The sequence below is a fragment of the Anabrus simplex genome, chromosome 7, assembly GCF_040414725.1.
Source record: "Anabrus simplex isolate iqAnaSimp1 chromosome 7, ASM4041472v1, whole genome shotgun sequence".
In the NCBI taxonomy this organism is placed as follows: Eukaryota; Metazoa; Arthropoda; class Insecta; order Orthoptera; family Tettigoniidae; genus Anabrus; species Anabrus simplex.
The window spans coordinates 253,973,893-253,993,485 of NC_090271.1; the positions used below are offsets into that span (position 1 = coordinate 253,973,893).

Below are 19,593 nucleotides of genomic sequence, written 5' to 3' on the forward strand. Positions count from 1 at the left end.
TTTCAGACAGGTGTGCATTTTACGTTGTGTACAGTGAAAGATATAGGCTATCTATCGTTTCTAAAAATGAGAGTATTAAAGGCATTCGATAATGTTGATTGGACCAAGCTATTTATGATTCTGAAGATGATAGGGATCAGATACCGAGAACGAAGAATTATCTACAATCTGTATAAAAATCAGTCTGCAGTGATAAGAATCGAGGGCTTAGAAAAAGAAGCGGCAATCCAGAAAGGAGTGAGGCAAGGCTGCAGTTTGTCCCCTCTCCTTTTCAATGTTTACATAGAACAGGCAGTAAAGGAAATCAAAGAGAAATTTGGAAAGGGAATCACAGTTCAAGGAGAGGAAATCAAAACCTTGAGATTTGCCGATGATATTGTTATTTTATCTGAGACTGCAGAAGATCTCGAGAAGTTGCTGAATGGTATGGATGCACTTTTGGGTAAGGAGTACAGGATGAAAATAAATAAGTCCAAAACAAAAGTATTGGAGTGCAGTCGAACGAAGGGAGGTGATGTAGGAAATATTAGATTAGGAAACGAAGTCTTAAAGGAAGTAGATGAATATTGTTACTTGGGTAGTAAAATAACTAACGATGGCAGAAGTAAGGAGGACATAAATTGCAGACTAGCACAAGCAAGGAAGAGCTTTCTTAAGAAAAGAAATTTGCTCACTTCAAACATTGATATCGGAATTAGAAAGAAAAAGATAACAATGTTCCCGACTTTGATTGGAAAACAAAATGTGCTTTTATTTTCAAACCTACAGGGAAATGGCACTTCAAATTTTCTGCTGCGAAAAGGGTTATTTTGACCAAATCAAAAGGAGGCAATTCAGTGTTAAATCAAGGTGAACCCAACTACAGAATAGACGTTGGAAGAAAATTAGGCCTTTGTAAGAAAGGCAAAAATGTTTTGATGATGAATCCAAAAGTTATACATACTGGTAAAATAGTATAGAATTTAAAGGCAAAGATGTTGAATCTCTATTGACTAAACATTTTGGGACTCAGTGGGAGTGCTTAAGTTTTACAAAGAACTCATTGATAACAATAACCATCCACAAAACAACCCTGAAGATGAGGGAGATGCATGTGAGCACAGTGTAGACAATGGCATTAATTTAATTTAATGTTTAATGTTTTTTGACGTCAAGAACTGCTTCGTCAAGTGTGGGTTTGGTTCGTTAAATGAAACAGAAGAAGCAAAAGAAGAAGAGACAGTGAAGATGAATGGGAGGAGTTATGGCAAAAGTCCTATGTCTGTATAACTTTCACCGAATACATCCCCATAGACCATGCAGAAACTACTTCAGAAGAGCGGGATCCCGCCATGTTGATCACCTATGATCACGCGACGCGAGAGGGAGATGCAGTTACAGCTCATGTTGAACATGAAGTTACGGCGCAGGCAGCAACTATTCCATAAAAAAATAATGTACTTGCCGCTCTAGCCATGTTGGATTCTGTGATAAATGCAAGTGATGCTGACGATGTTACAATTAAGGATATGGCCATATGGAGCAGTTCGTAGCTAGTGTTTATAAAAAAAATTGAAGCAACCTCTCATACATTCTTTCTTTAAAGGCAATAAGCCTTATGCTATCGGTTCTCCGTGAGGGAGATGTCTGTGGGCCAAATGGCAGCAGGTACCGATTATGTTATTTTTATTTATTTTATGAGAATTATTCTATGTGTATGTCAGTATAAAAGCTGTCTAGGTTAAGCATTATTATTTTTCTCCATTAATAGATCAATAAGGTAGCAATACTGTAGATCGGGAAATAAAGATGATACTGATACAATAAGCCTTATGTGTGACAAAAAAAAAAAAAAAAACTTCTACTGGATCATTAAGCATTTGCGTACTTTTCAGGTACTGTACAAAGTTATTTATTATTCTTGATATTTGTATTAAATATATGTCTTGAAGTTTGTTTTGTTGGTGTCATGTGTTTCCAATTTGGACAGTCTTGGTGGCTCCCCTGTGCAAGTGCTTTATACTGTACTTAAATTGCATCGTGCGTATACAGTAGATTACTCTTTGTCTTTGAATCGTGTTTTATTTTTCCCGGGTGTGAGGTTATGTTTGACAGTATATGGCGTTATCCAAGAGCATTATTTCAATAAATGCACCTTGTTGGATACATTTTGGAAATACATTTTTTTTTCCCCGCAGCATTTGAAAGGTTTAACTGTGAACCAAGGTGATTGCAAGCATTAAAGGATTTTAGAATGTTTTGTGATGCAGCAAGGGTTGGTATTTCTGAATTTTGAGTTTAGCGTCCCGACGACTTTGAATTAACGAGGTTTTACTGTATTTCAAAAAATATTGTACGAGATTCACTTGGTTCTTCTTTTCATCTAAGTCAGAGTACAATGTTTTCCAAAGTAGCATTTTTTTTGCCCAAGAATCAAACAAGTTAACACAATCAACCAGTAGGATCTGAATATTTTGATAGGTGACCAAATAACGTACTTTATCATTGACTCCATAGTGTGCGATGATGTTAATGAAGTTAATAAAGCTGTTTTGTGCAATGGAACGAGATTAAATCTATGGAAGCTAGATGGTCTCGGCTTCAGGAAGAATGTGTTTTATTTCAAGAACAGATTTAGCCCCTGTGAATCTGGGTATATCATTCGTTTTTAAATGGAGACAATTTTCTCTAAATTTAGTTTTCTCTGTCACACTGAATAAGTCACCAGGACAAACCTGGGATAAATTTCTACCACTCCAGTCTTTTGGACAATTGTATTTAGCTTTTTCAAGATTATCCAGATCCATAGACATCAGTGTACAACTCTGAGCTGCTGCTGCACTCAATATAGTTTGTAAGGAAATACTACAATACCTGTTTTGATTCCATTCGAATGCTGTATAAAACCTGGAAAGTGTAAGTTTTTAATAGTCCATTTAGAATTTCCATTTACTTTATATCTAGTAATTTGGCTGTCGAAGACAGACTTTCATACTAATGGATTATTAGTAGACAATACTGTACATGGTTCAGAAAGAGGAAAGACAGAATTTTTCACTGAACAGTATGATGGTCATCATTGCATTGTTCTTGCAACCCAAATCTGGTACCAGTTTAAGCCAACGTTCCCGTTTTCTCAATACATCTGTGGAAGGCGGCAGAAATCAGGATGTACATAGTTCGACCTCATGCTGATAGATATAGCTGTGTACCTACGTCATCAAGGCGAATATGAGACATTAAAAACACGATATAGGCTTTTTGGGCTTATGCCATGTCAAGAAAATATCTTTACGTTCTGCAGAGAACTTTGCTCCGCGTCTTCAGAACAAAATCTTGACTGTTCACGTGGAAGACTTCTCCAGAATGGAAGTCTGAATTTAGATGTTAGTAACAGAAGTGTAAATGGTACATTCATACATCACCAGAAGGCTCACCGTACAAGGTAGTGCTAGCACTCGAAGCGGAAGCTAACAGCACCATCAGAATCAGTCTGGGAGGGGGCATAACAGGTATACATACATTATGAAAGTATGACACTGACACAAGCCTGGAACGAAACATCTGGTGATGAATGTACGAATTTGGAAAACACTGAAACGAAATAACAATACAGTAAAACCTCGTTAATTCGAAGTCGTTGCGACTCAAAAATCGGACTTCGAATTACGTGATTTCGAATTAACCGCCAATTCGCAATTCAGAAGTACCAACCCTTGCCGCGTTACGAAATATTCTAAGGCCCGTTACTGCATGCAGTTAACCTTGATTCACAGTTTATACCTTTCAAATGCCATGAAAAAAGAACTATTTCCAAAATGTATCCAAAAAGGTGCATTTACAGTATTCAAATAATGCACTTGCATATCTCACTGGCAAATATAACCTCACGCAACGAAAGAAAGAAGAAAAAAAGCACGATTCAAAGACGAGGAGAAATCTATGCTGGCTCCCATGTGCAAGTGCTTTATTCATTGGAGTACTATACTGTATGCATTTTAGATGCCTTGTATTTACACAGAAAGGACCCGATGCCCTTAAAATCAAACTTTCCTATGACTCTATCCTTGTACGATTTCCCGCCATGGCACTTCTCTCGTACTTCAGAAATGTAAACACTTGCCGCGTCACAAAGTATTCTAATACCCATTAATACATGCAATCACCTCAATTCACAGTTTAAACCTTTCGAATACCATGGAAAAACTATTTCCAAAATGTATCCAACAAGGTGCATTTACAATGTTCAAATAATGCACTTGGATAAATCACTGACGAACATAACCTCACGCAACGAAAGAAAAAAAATCACACAATTCAAAGACGAGGATAAATTATGCCGGTTCCCTTGTGCAAATGCATTATTTTTTGGATATCTGTACTGTTTGCATTTTTCGATGCTTTGTACTGGGATGGAAAGTGCCCGACGCCCTTAAAACATTGTAGCTTATCGAACTTTTCTATGACGAGGGGATAAAGTTTCTCGCTTCCATGTGTATTGCAATTGCAACGCACTACAATGACCCCCATCCCCGACCCTTGTATGATTCCCCGGCTGGCACCGCACTTTCTCCTTTAAAACCATAAGACCGTTTGGTCTCGCATTAAAATAAAGAAGCAATGCAGTTTCATCGGCAATGACAGTATTGTTCGGTGCCTACGAATTTATTATATGAACCACGCTTTTTCGTCAACTATCGGCATCGCCAGTGTTCGCGCATTCTGTTTTCCCGCACACTGCCTGTTGAGTGATATTACGGCGTTCCTGAAAAGATTGAATACAAAAGAATTCCGATTTCATTCAACTTGGCCATCATGAAGCGCACTGTAGACCCACCGAAGTGAGTGTAAGTGCGGAAAGCTACCCCTCCACGTTCCGGAACACGCGTTCTATTATGACGCGGATAAATTTCGAGTTGGAATTACTCTGTAACATACTATTGTTTTAAAATGTAAAGGCAGTTTCGAATTAAAAGTTTCAATTTCGGTAATTGTACTTCGAATTACGAATTATCCATATTTCGAATTAAACAATTTAAATAACATGCAAAACTGTATCTCATGTTTCCGGGAACGAGAGCTTCTTGGAATTACGTGGGATTTTGAATTAACCGATTTCGAATTATCGAGGTTCTACTGTAGTTATAACATATGAGTACCAAGGAACATGAACAAAATATTCGTCTCAACAAGCCAAACAAATCAGCAATAGCTTAGCACGCACTATCTTCAGGTCATGATGTCATGTTCCAAGATGTTCGAGCTCTTACCCACACTAGACACTACAGGTCTAGGATTATATGGGAAGCTGTGGAAATACGTAGAAATCTTAATTTCAACAGGGACACTGGCTATCGATTAAGTAATACGTGGTTGCCAGCCGTTAGGGATTTACGTAGGTTCTCTTCCCTGTCCTTTCACTATTGTTATTTTGTTTTTGGGTTTTTTGTGCACTCACGGTCAGAACAAAAATTAGAGCTCTATGACACTGTAAGAGCAAAGAAGTTAAGATGGTAAGTCCATATACAATGAATGAATGAATGAATGAATGAATGAATGTTGTTGGCCTAAGAAAATATTAGATTGGATACCATCAAAAGGATGAAGAGGAAGACCACAAAGAACTTGGAATCATGTTAGAGAAGATGTGGCTGGAAAGAATCTTCAGGAAGGTAAACCAGCTAAATCAACAGCTGTGGAAAACAGGATATAACAATTCATTATAATATTTACAAAAAAGTCACATATGATCAAGAGAGAGAGATTTATAATGAATTAATTTTTCAAAGAAAATTTCAATGACATTATTCATTAATTTCTCACCTTCACCATGTTTTTCTACGAACTGGAATGCCTTGATTAGCCTCAAAGTCTCATCTACACTGCGACCAACAGGTAAGTCATTGACTGTGATCTGGCGAATAATACCCTGGAAAAGAATTAAACAATCAATTTGTTTCATTTTACATCAGTACGTCAATATTGTTACTAATCTGTAGCATAATTAACTACAAATCACCAGTTACAAATCCGTAAGGAAAAAATCAGATGTACAGTGAAACATCTTATTTACAGACACTGAACGTTTATGTTGTTTATTAGTAGCTATTTTTACAATACCATTCTTTAAAGCATACTGACAACTTAATAAAGACAAATTGTTGAAGATTAAAGAAATCCTTTAAATATCGAACATACAACTTTTAGACTGAAAATATACAAATATGCATGAGTAATTACGTATCAACTTTCACTTACACAGATAGTTCTCAATGACCTACAACTCATCTTCTGGTTTTGGAAGTACACAAAATTTATTGACAGGATGTTAATTACACCCTTGTTTGTTTTTACAGTGGCAATTTGGACAAGACCATCATCGCCAGGATACACTGCATTAGCAATTCCTCTTCCCCAATGCAACGATGAAGGATAGACATAAATGCTTCAGTTGTGAGCTCTGTTACTGCCTCAAGCTGAACAGCTCTGGTAGCAAAACATATGAAAACAGCAACCTAGGTCTTGCCTATTTGTTTATTTCATCTTGTGCCAAGTTTTATCAAGAAAGGCCCTGCACAATCTATTCTGGTGCTCAGGAATGGCCTTGTGGGTATGACTCATTCCTTCAGGGTCTAGGTTTCACAACCACAGAGTAAAGTTGTGATGATTACTGCTTTCAGAGGTGCCAACCTTTGAAGTGGGTTATCAGTAATCCACCCCCCACCATAAAAAAATCTGAGTCAAATCCAAAGCATGCTCTTCTGTCAAAATGATATACCCTTTGCCTTCTTGACAGCAGTGTGTTCTAAAGTATATCATTTCATTCTGTAATGAAATTTGCACATTACCAATTAGTACTGTGATAAAAATTCTTTGTAGCTTATTTCACAATTTCAATTGCTTCAAGTTCTCAAATCAGAAAATAGTAAAATCTTCAAAATGTTCAATTATAAACTTTCCAACATGTTAACAAACACAAATCCCACCATGAAAACACAAAGCGACTCCCCCACCACAAGCTAAGTCAGTATTCAAACGACCCCCCACCACAAGCTAAGTCAGTATTCAACATCCCGGCCACAGTTCCTTCCCCTATGCCCCCTACTCGCCGTCCACGTTACACCAGTGCTTAATGCTCCACCCACAGTTTCTTCCCCTATGCCCCCTACTCGCCCTCCACCACACCCGCCCCGTGCATATAACACAAGGAGCAGAAACAAGATAACAAAATAGTTTCCGTACTGCAAAAAGCACAACTAGGCACTAAAGTGTGAATAAAGGGTAAGTGAAATTCCAACCCCAAGAATTTCTCATTACAACTACAAACAACACATTCATAATATTCTTTTGTTACAGACACATTCATCCACAAATGTAGCAGTAAAACAATACATCACAACTAAGCAACATTTATTGGCGTTCCTTTTAACCATACTTCAATAACTAACAGATTAGTGTTAAAATAGGCTGACTCAAACCAGGTGAAGAACGGGGAGGACTACTAGTATGATGATTCCAACAAACCACAAATCTTCAAAGCACAATCTTTTAATAATGTAGTGGTTTCTCAACTAAAAGTTGTCTTGTCCCTCCTAGACATATACGAGATAACTAGTGACAAAGGGAAATTCACAGAAATTTTCATTAGTCACGGGTACCTTCTGGAGTGCGTGGGATAGGCCTGCTGACTGCTTTGTTGCCCCCAGCCCAATAGTCTTGTCAAAAGCCAGACCTAACCAATACAGACCAATGGTCTTGTCACTAGCCTGGTCTTGTAAAAATAATGGTTTTGTCACTGGTTCCTAAGATGGCCTTGCGTAGCCCGCTATGACATCATCCGAGCTGAGCGATATTCAATTTCTTACCTCTGTGACATCATAGGTAGAGTCCTGCACAGATATAAAAATAAGATCCACATCCGCACTTCCTTCATCCGCACCTGCATCCGCGAATTGTTATCCGCGGATATTGTAAATATTTAACTATAGTATATTACACCCAAGGTATTGAAACGGATAGATCTATTAACGTAATACAAGAGGCCTGATACCTGGCACCAGCACCCCTACAGCTACAGGTTTATGAGGGATTTTCTTTTTCGACAACTACTGACATATTGACCTTTGTTCCTTCCTCCCATTAATTGCAGGCACGAGTCAGGTAGGCTCAGGTCAGATTTACAGCTTTTGCAGTCTCAAGGCTCTTTATATATCACCATTCTCCCACACCACTCTCAAGGGTCGCCTAATCACAAGCAAAAATAGGAGTACACCTGAGTGAAAATCAATAAACGTCATTGTTCAAAAATTATTAGCAAAATTATCCACACTGACATACAGTTTGTATCCACCAAGATACTAACTTCGCGGATATCCACATCTGTACAGGGCTCTAATCATAGGAGCCGCACCATGTTGGATCTCTTACCTTCCGAAAAGGGTCTACGGAGTATCGGTGTACAGAAAAGAACAAAACAAAGTCTTAAAAACTTTCTTTTTCAGTTCTAAATAATTAAAAATTATACATTGTTTGAAATTGTCCATAATTCACTGAAAATGCAGGTTATCACCAAAATATCCACTTACCATATTTGCTTGCATTTTAGACCCCTTTCATCTCCACTTTTACAGCCAAAAAGAAGTAAAGGGGGGTCCAATATGCAACAACCTCAAATTCTGAGCAGTGAACACATGACTTCTAGGCTATAAAGAGCTATAAATTGTACATGCAAACATTCTACACTGTTCTTTAACAAACTTATGAATGTATTTGAGTTATACTGGCTATTTTCGTTGGAAGGCAGTATTTCTAAATGTAAAAAGTCAGAAAATGGTGAACACGACTTTTAGGCCTACATGTAAAGTAAATGTATAAAGTATATATAAGTAAATATATAAGTATATATAAGTAAATACATAAACATATATACATATAAAGTAAATATGTTTTACTCACTCATATCACGTCATTCTTTTCATGTCATTAATTCCTCTTATGAGGTCGACGTTAGGAAGGGCATACGGTCGTAAAACCTCACTACGAAGATTCTTAACTACAAAACACAGACATATATACATGACTGATGCATGCTTGCAATGTGTGGGTTGGACAGGAAACTATTCACCTATTTGTGCGATGTCATCAGAGCTGTAGCAAGCCTATGCTATGGAGGCGGATGTGTCGTAACTATGAAACACAGATGTAATGCATGACTTCGATGCGTGTTTTCATTGCGTGGGTCGTACGAAAGAAACTATTCACAAATTTGTGTGATGTCATCACAGCTGCACAAGGCTTGTACCCGCTTCGAAGCAGAATCGTTGTTCTTCTCTGACGCATTACATTGGGGGGGGGGGTGTATGAGAGAGTTATTTTTTCATTTTCTTCGTCTCAAAAGCCAAGGGGGGTCTAATGCGCAAGTAAATATGGTATAATATTAATTTGCAGTAAGAGAAATGACCTAAAAGTTTTAAATCATATTACCATTATGAGATGTAAAAGAAAAGTGAAAAGAAACACTGTTAAATTGTTGCTTTTTTATTTTCATCGCGTATATTTGTCCCATTTATTGAAAGATTGCTCTATCTTGTTACCACTGAAAATGAGAGTAGTATCCAGTATTCAATATTCCTCAACGGAGCTGAGATGTGTAAACAAAGAGTTTTACAATTCTTTGGACACACTACGTGATGTGGAAATGACAGCACAGAAAAAACTTATCATTCTTGGAACTGTTCCCGGCAAGAGAGATCGTGGATGATTTCCCACTTGATGGTCTAACATTATCAAGAGTTATAGAATATCTTTTGTGCAGCACGTCTAATCGAGGACTGCAAGAGATGGAAACAACTGACCAATAGCCTCCTAGGATAACACAATCCTCAGAATTGAGGGAACGATAAGAGAGAGACATCGTGGTTACAATATTTTGATGTGTCCATGTATAGTAGGAGGTTTTCATAAAGAAAAATCACCAATACAGAACCCATATTTTATTATTTATTAATCTGCTTTCCTCTCATTTTTTATGTTACCTGTACTTATCGTTTTCCGGCATCCATAATCATTTTCACCCTTGAGAAATGATGCATCAAGGGTTTACTGTATATGCAAATATGTCTTTCGCTTCATTATTTAACAATGATAATGCAGAATTTCTCATTTTAAAAAATTATATTTTTCATAAAATAAAAATCCCACCTCCATGTATTCATAATCCAAGATAAAACGAAATATGAGGCAAAAATTTGAAAGATATAGACTAAATTGTAATTTTATACAGCGTGATTCAGCCGCCCCTTCCAATGTACTTTTATGCAACCCACAATGTTCATTCCGTCCTGAAAACATCTGCCCTGCTGGTATGCTCAGACAAAACAACCGGTTATCTTTGTATTTACCGACTCACAATGATAGGACGCCGTAATGTTATACTCTCATTAAACACTAGATCATATGAACCTGACACACCAGCGAAACACTAAATTGATACTGTGACTGCAGTAAAACTAATACTTGATATAAGCTGCCCAATGTGCTGCATGGAACCGTAGTGTAGTTGGTAAAAGCATGGCGGAGTGGGCTTGCACGTTAGGTGGGTGGTTTGAGTCCGGGGAGAACATTACAATTTTTGAAATATTTGTTTAATACGTACCGTACGCAATGTTAAGTTCAATACCCGCTTTCATGAAAACTGTGTGTGAATGAATGTGTTTGTGGCTCTAAGAAGGGCCAATTAGTTAGCAGGCAGGAAACATACAGACCGGAAATAATAGGAACGCAACTGCCCTGACAATGTTTTACTACAGCAAATGCTCGACGTGATGACCGTTTTGGTTTATGCACAATCGACCCGGTGTCGAATAGATCGTCTTGCTCGCTGAAGCATTCCAGGTGGCGGATGGTTACAGGCGTGTTATATGTGTGCTCCTGATAATAATCGTGTTTCTTGTGGTCCAAGTGCTTTTATCGTGGTTACGTGTGAATGAAATTAAACCGACTAGCGTATACTTTGATGTATACTTGTTGGGAAGATACACTCTCCAATATAAGCTGCAAGAAAGCACCCACGTGTTGTGTATTAACGGCAAGCAGCAGCGAATGGCGTCCAGTGAGCGTGTAAAGCACAAGCCTTCGGCCAGTGACACATCTACCTCCATCCTGACGCGGAGTATTCTACTATTAGCAGTTGCCCACGATGTCCAGCTGAACCCAGGACCGGAGGTAAATACCAGCCTTAGCATCTACTACCAGAATGTCTGTAGTCTTAAGAAATCACCCGTGGACTTTAACGTTGCTCTGAGTGACATGCATTATGACTGCGTGTGTTTAACGGAGTCCTGGTTTGACTCTTCAATCAACAATAGTGAAATACTGCAAGACAATTATGTTATTTTCCGCCAAGACAGGCAAAATATCATTACTAGTAAGAACAAGGGAGGTGGAGTTTTAATAGGAGTGAACTCGGCTTATGGGCCACTGCAACGACCCGACCTAGCGGGAAACTGGGAATGTGTTGTTGTGAAAGCCACCTCTTCCCCTGGCTGAGCGCTGTACATAGTCTGCTGTTACCTTCCCCTGGACGAGGTGAAAATACGGCTCACAGACTTCCGAGAAACCCTGGCTCGAATCAATTGCGCAGCAAAACAAAATGACACTATTACCGTGTGCAGTGATTTCAATATAAGCCAATTAACCTGGGCCACAGACAATTCGGGATCTATTAATCCTATCATTACCCATGTCAACGAGGAAGCCTGCTTTCTTTTAGAGATCATGAATTTAACCTTCACAAAGCTTGCAGTTTTCCAACACGAGGAAATAACTTTCTGGACCTTGCTTTCATGTCTGAAAAAGTCACTAATAATACCGTGTGAAGCAACAGAGCAGTTAGTGCAATCCGATCATTCTGCGCTTGAGCTCAGACTTCATATTTTCCATGTTCCTCATTTACCACAGACTACAAAATCATTATTCGTATGGACAAAAGCAGACTTTCCTCAACCGAAGTATCTTATCCCGCTGTCCGTGGAACTTGCTCAAATCCTGTCCATCTCTTGATGCTGCAGTTGACTTGTTTTATGACTTACTGCACAGCGCTCTTAAGGATGCCATTCCTTCCCGCATAATGAAGACTAGGCCATCTTCCCTCTTAGTATGATTCCGAACTTACAGACAAAATGCGGACAAAGGAAAGAGCAAGGAAACGAGCTACAAGGTCTTCACTTCCCTCAGATTACATCGAATTTGCAATGCTAAGAAAGGAATACAAACAAATGCAGTGGAGGAAGTATAAGGATTATGTCGGGTCTGTTGAGGAGAATATTATCAGACACCCACAAAGATTTTGGAAATTTATTAATTGCAAAGCAAAATCTAGGCAGCTACCCTCTATGATGATTAATGAAGACAAGGAAATCAGCTCACTGAAAGAAATTCTGGATAATTTTGCTGACACTTTCAAAAAATACCATTCACCCAGTGTTCCTTGTAATTCTCACACTGAACAATTCGGGGAAATTAACTTATCATCAGTGATAAATTCGGTATCGGAAGTCTGCAACATCTTAATGTCGATGGATACGAAGAAGTCATGTGGTCCAGATCACATTCCAGGAATTGTGTTATGTGAGTGTGCTGAGGAGCTAGCAACCCACGATAATCAACTGGTTTCTTCATACAGGCAATTTTCCGTCCGAATGGAAGAAAGGGCATGTTATTCCAGTCTTTAAGAAAGGTGACAGTAACTAGCATGGTTTTATCCAGAAATGCTCAATTACCACCAATCTTGCTGTGTACTCCCACTCCATATCTAGCGTTCTGAACAACTGCAAGCAGGTTGATGCCGTTCTCACTAAGCTGTCAGCATATGGCATTCACGGAAGCTTGCTTGAATGGTTTAAATGCTATCTTTACGACAGGAGGTATTCAGTAAAATATGAGGGTATCATTTCTCGTCCTTATCAGCCCATGTCTGGCGTTCCACAAAGTTCACTACTGGGACCTTTGTGTTTCCTTCTGTTTGTTAATGATCTGCCATCACAAATCCATTCAAGCAACTACCTGCTCTATGCTGATGACCTTAAACTCTACACGGTAATTGAAAAGATGAGTGAATTTTTACAGACTGATATAAATAATATTAGTGATTGGTGCAAAAAAGTGGCATTTAACACTAAATATTTCAAAGTGCAGTGCAATATCCTTCACGAGAAAATCACAAGTCAATGTATTCAATTATCATATAAACGATCAATAAGTGAAGCGTGTTAATAAAATTAACGATCTTGGTATTATTTTTAGCAATCAAAATGGTCTATATTTCAATGAGCATGTGTTAAATATTGTTAACAAGGCATTTAAAACGTTACCAATTCCTCAAAAGAAATTGCAAGAGTTTTAAATCTGTTGTCCCATTGAACACCCTGTATTTCTCACTTATACGATCTAGTCCAGAGTACAGCTCTGAAGTGTGGATCCCCTCACAGCAATACGTAGTTAATGCCTTAGAGCGAGTACAGATCAGATTCTCAAAATGGATCACTAAAGTGTTTGGGTATCAAGCTGTCATCGATAGATTATGATTTGTTTTGTACAAACATGTGTATTGAGTCTAGGCGTACATATGTCAACGCATGTTTCATACTGAAATGTATCGGTAATTTCCTTGACTGTCCCAATTTACTCCAGTTGCTACCAATTTATGTTCCTCCTCGCAACACCTGACAGGCTGTCACCTTTCACTTACCCAGGTGCAGAACGGAATCACACAGGAACTCTTGGTTTATGCAGGTCCTAAGATCCCTGAATTAAATCAGCGGGATGTTGGATATATTTCACTCGTCAGCTAGTGAAATTCGCAGACATCTTATGAACGCTTCTTAGACAGTGTGTTCCTTGTATCTTGTTCTGTGCATTTGGTCACTGAAAGTTATACTTCCTTCAGTCATTTCAAATGTATAAACACTTTTCTGTTTTCATTTCTTCCTTATACGTTTTGTAAATATGTATATATTATATATTGCTTAGTTATAATTAGTAGTAGTAGTAGTAGTAGTAGTAGTAGTAGTAGTAAGTACTGTTCAAATTGTTATTACTTGAATGTATTATATCATCTGTAATTGGAGAATTAGTAACTCTGTTGATGATAAATAAACAAATCAAATCAATTGCTCGGCAGGCATCCACGACGAGTTGCCGGAATTGGTCGGGGTTTTCCGGCTCTTGAGTGTCCCCACAAGAAGAAGGTCTAATGGCATTGAATCCGGTGATCTGGCGGGCCAAGAAACAGGGCCTCCTCGTCCTACCCATTTCCCTGGCAGTTCCTCATTCAGATGGTTATGAACAGGCAAAGTCGAATGTGGTGAAGCTCCATCCTGTTGCAACCACATCATCAAACGATCGTGCAAGAGCACATCCTTCAGCAGCAGTGGGAGTTCCTGATGCAAAAAGTGCAGGTTGCGTGGTCCCATCCAATGGCCCTCAAGGAAATAAGGTCCAATCGGGTGATCCCCCAAGATTCCACACAAAAATATTCACTCCCCATCGTACTTGATGGGCCGCCTGTGGCTCCCAGTGAGGATTGTCCAGACTCCAATAGTGCATGTTGTGGCGATTGACATTCCCATTATTGTGGAAGCGCAATTTATCTGAGAACAAGATATGCGATATGAATGCTGCATCATTGTCCAGCCTGCCTAATAGCCACCAACAAAACTCCATTCGAGCTTTGAAATCCCGCCCATGAAGCTCATGGTGTAGCTCAAGATGGTATGGGTGAAATTTATGTTCATATAGTGTTCGCCAGATGGATGGCTGGCGTTCACCTGTCGTGCAATCGCCCTTTTTAGGGACCTGAAAAATAAAAATCACATTTGCGATAAATGCAAATTTTTTAATCTTGTACTGAATCCAAGCCTACGGTAATTTTAATGTGGAACAAAATCATTTTTACGCATAAATAGAAATGCGATAAAATATGAATTGTGACCCAAAATGCAAAATTAGTAGGAATATGTGCTTTTGGTGCAAATTCTGCGAAAATGTGCTATTTTACTGGCAAATGCAACATATTTTGGCAAAATCATCAGAAATACTCAAAATATTATGCATAAATCTTTCAACTGTTCCAATCGATGAAGAAAAGTAGCAGATCGATTGCTGCTTGCTGACTTTAATTGATATTTACAATGGGAATAGCAAGCGGAATAAGATCTGTATCTATTATTATTGAAATGTAAAGCGATTGTCATGGAAATAATGAGAAAGACGCAGCGTTGTTTTCCTATTGTTCAAAACTGAAACTAGTGAAGACATGAAGAGTAAAAAGTCGAGCGATCATTTAGGTTATGGGGCGCACGACAAAAACTGCGCACGAAAAGGCTCAGCAATATGCAAAGGGTGGTTTATATGCCACAGATTCAGCGACAGTGTTTTGCAAGTATTGTTAATTGCCAACTGATCTAGTAATTTTAAATTATATTGTTATAATTTGAGGTCTTTCTTCCTTCCTAGAAGTTGCATCTGACCACCAAAAAAAGAACAGCAGAGGCTGTAGTGGGGAAGAACATCAACATAATCTGTGATGAAACTACAGATAGAATGGGCCATTGTGTTTTTATCATCATATTCCAAGTCCGAGCCGGATCAAAAAGAAAGCTGCACGTTGTTTCTGTGAACTATCTTGATGCAGGAAATGCTACTGCTCTCGTGCTGTTTTAGAAGCTCTGCGCAGTTATAGTGTACCATATGATGCTGTTAAAGTGTTTGTTAGTGACAGTGCCCCGAACATGATCCGGTGTTATGAAACATTCAGTGTGGTCATAGGGGATCATTTAATGCATGTACAGTGCTGGGTACGTAGATCAGCTTGGTTGGCAATAGTTGGGTCGCAGTGATGACAGATTTAAATCATGTGGATGTGATGGTAAAGTCTGCATTTTTGAACACAAGAAAGCGAAAATATAATTATTTACAATTCTTAACATCAAAGTATGGTGCTACGAAGAAAGCAAAGCTTTTTCCTGCACCTGTCATAACCCGATGAAATAGCTGGTTTCAGGCTGTCTTCTATTTGAGTGCTTACTTTACTGATGTTGTTACATTTTTCAAGATGTCTGACATTTAAGATGTCAACAACTGTGGTATTAAGTACCTGACTGACCTGAGTGACCGAGAAGGGAATAGGCTTCACTCCCACATGGTTTTTGTCACAGATCATGCAGCTGAAATGGTTGACCTCCTTACTGATCTTGAAGGGTCTCTGTATCCTACCTCTCATCTCCTTTACCCCAAACTGCATAACCTTGATGCCAGTTTTACGTTCATTTGTGAGGGGAATTTTTCTGCGGCACCTAATGATGCTTTGATTAAGCTCACTCTTCTACAGCAGGTTGCATGGAGAAACACATTTGTCAACTGTTTATTCTTCACAGTGCAAGCTACCCGCATTAAAAGCTAATGACCCCAACCATAAGCATTTTTTGTCAATTTCTCAAGCTTTGTATCCAAAAAATATAATTTTGAATAACCCTGATAAATTAGATTAACTTGAGAATTTGTTAGGAGTAACAGATCTCTCACGAAACGATATCTGGTCTGGTTACTGTTCTCTCAAACATGCAATTCAAACCCAGATGAAGGAAAGTGAAAAATGTGATGTCATGCTTGCACTGACTGCAGTTCAGACAAAGTTCAGCATATTTGCTAAATACTGTCTTGAGTTGTAGTGGACCCCAATGAACAATGTAAATAGCGAGCGCGTGTAGTCTCATTACAACACAGTGGTTACAGATAGATGATGCAATTTGAAACTAAAGCAATGCCGAAGTACTGACAATGCTTTCGTTTGAACAATGAATTTGTATTGTGTGTGAACCAAGGACAATAATTGCACTTCATAAACTTGGAATCGTTAAAATTAATAATACCATGTGATTATTTCAACTTTGTATATAGATGCTAATTTTGGAAAAATAGATGCTGATTTTGGAAAAAACAGATGCGAATTTTGAAACAAATAGATGCTAATTTTTCAGGTCCCTAGCCCTTGTACTGATGTGTGGATTAATACGAGCTGCCTCCAAAACTGCCTCTTCTGTTTCAACCGATGTAACGGGCCTATCGCAGACTGGTGGCTGGTTGGAAATCACACCTGTTGTCCTTAGGCGTCTTTCAACACAGCGGAATTTCGTAGTACCTGGGTGTCGCCTGTCGGGATACCATTCCTGGTAATGACCTAGTGCCTCACACGTGTTTTGTATTGCTTCCCCATAAATGAGGAGCATGATAACGTATTCCTCCGTGGTAATCTCTCCAAATGACAGCGGAGATTACAGTACATTCAGGCCGTAACCAGCACAGTATGCGCAGGGCATAAAATAAATAACAGCATCATTCTACTGTTTGAATGTGGCAAACATGGGCCTGTCTTTACATATTCAAACATCATACTGATGCAAAAATATTTCAACGATGCAGGGTTCGAACTGCCGCTGGCACATTCTGTCGATTGCTAGGTGAACGCCTAACCATATCCGCTACGCTTACACTGCTGGAAATATGCTGGTAGTACGACAAGATCAAAGTACATACGCCATTCGGCTTGGTGTTTAAGACATTAATTGCTGCACTGTTACGTAGTTTTATGCATTGATTCCCCTCTTCGTTACACCCTGTCACGAAGCATGACACACAAACATAATTATATGGTAAAAGGACGCTGCAACGTGATTTCAAGGCATCATGTTTTGGGAACGGATGATGTAACATTTTGCTAGGGTTTAGAATCGTGTGCAAAATGTGCTCACTGAACGTTAGTACCATACAGTACGCCTGCAGAGGAATAGCACCCCTATAACCACGTGCACATTAGTTGGGTTGCAGCAAACGATATTGGTAGAGGCTGCTGAATCCCACTGTATACATAGATTGACTAAATGACTGTAACAGATCAATGGTTTCCAAGATATGAGCAGGAGTAATTGTCTTTCATCCCACTGATACCTGCTCTCATCTTCTAATTGATGCAGAATCAAAACAGTACATGAAATTATCATTTCCATACAGGCCTTGAAGACCTTTGGAAGAGTGGAAAGTGAAGGCTTCCACTGTTCGTAACCTTGGCACTAAGTGGAATAGAGTGGTTAGCCCTATGCCTGGCCACTTTTGCTCCCACGAATTAACCTGCTACTCAGTTTTAGTGTTTGAACCTCAGGGTCACGTGCACCTCCAGAATGGAAAGTTTTCTCACATCTCTCGACTTCCTGGCAGGGAATCAAATGCATGGCCTTCTGGGTGAACCGGGCATAACCTTATAGCCCCGACTAGGCAGCCCCTTACATAGAACTATACCTGCTGGCTTTTAAATATTCTACTAAAGAAACCTGAAACCGTGCAATAATAGACTTTACACTCATTTCATTATTTTTAATGCAGAGAAAAACTACAAGCTATGAAAACACAACACAACAATTCATATTGGATTAGTTAAAAATGTGAATGTAAATCAAATTAACTCACCTTTGGATCAATGATGAAAAGACCCCTAAGTGCTACTCCCTCCTGTTCCAGAAGTACATCATAATCTCGAGATACCTTCTTGTTAAAATCTGATAATAGAGGGTAATTCAGTGAACCCAATCCACCAGCCTGGAACGAAGGAAATTTCTTTCATACATCTTCCAAATTCTGGTAATGACTGCCATGGTGGGAAAATCCTCAAGAAATGTATAAATACGGGAACATTTCAATTACCAGAATTTTAACAAAACACGAATAATATGCTCACTTAGCTAAAACATAGTCCATACGTAGTACTTCCACTCATTCACAGTTTTGCTTTAACTGGTGTTGTACAAACTACAATTCTAATTTTTGCCAAGAGTATGCAGCAAAAGAAAACACAAAAGTATACATATATTCACCAAAGGCAAGAAGCTAGGAAGGAAAGAATTTACATTATGACAGGACAACCCGTGGAGGTTTTCTTACCTGTTCCCCTATTGGGCGCGTCCCAGGTGGCGGGTAGGGGGCCCTCCGACTTGTCTGGAGGGTCTGAGGGAAATAAAATACCCTCTCGCGGACCAAAAACAGGTATTGCCAGAAAATTTCTTGAGGCATTGTGATTGTTACTAGCCCAAGTCAAGGCCTCGCCCACACATGCTAGACGCCTGTCCATGGTTCCAATACATGGGTGATACGGTGGTTCAGGTAAAGTGGGTCTGGTGACTGAGGTGAAGGCTCACTGCGGGGTGCTGGAACCAACACATCACTTTGTTCTACGTAACATGGACTAGCTGCAGGTTGGGAAAGGGGCTATCCCAACCTAGGGAGAAAGTCATGGCTGTGAATTCAGTCATGATAATGCCAAGTGGAGACCACATGAGTAGGCCTAATGAAGGGGGAACAAACCTGGCTAGGTTTGGGCCAGGGGTGGGCAGCTGGATGGACGACTGAGGGGCGTGGTCTCTGCTACGGAAAGCCTGAGTTGCGCGAGGACAATGTCTGGCTGTATGCGTCACCACGGATGGTGAGAACGACGCTCAGGACCCTAGAAGGGGCAAAAACCCTATGTTTGATTGAAATATGGATGCTTATAAAGAACCAATTTCAAAA

The 19,593-nt window shown here is 39.2% G+C and overlaps 1 protein-coding gene across 1 annotated transcript in view; it reads right to left on the reverse strand.

Moving 5' to 3' along the window:
• The window catches only part of LOC136877539 (peroxiredoxin), a 71,737-nt gene that overhangs the window by 7,368 nt on the left and 44,776 nt on the right, over positions 1 to 19,593 (reverse strand). Inside the window, exons 5-6 of the mRNA XM_067151662.2 lie at positions 18,499 to 18,627; positions 5,803 to 5,908 (exon numbers count right to left, since the gene is read on the reverse strand). Of these exons, the coding sequence (XP_067007763.2) occupies positions 5,803 to 5,908; positions 18,499 to 18,627 (235 nt within the window). The remainder of the gene's footprint in view (positions 1 to 5,802; positions 5,909 to 18,498; positions 18,628 to 19,593) is intronic.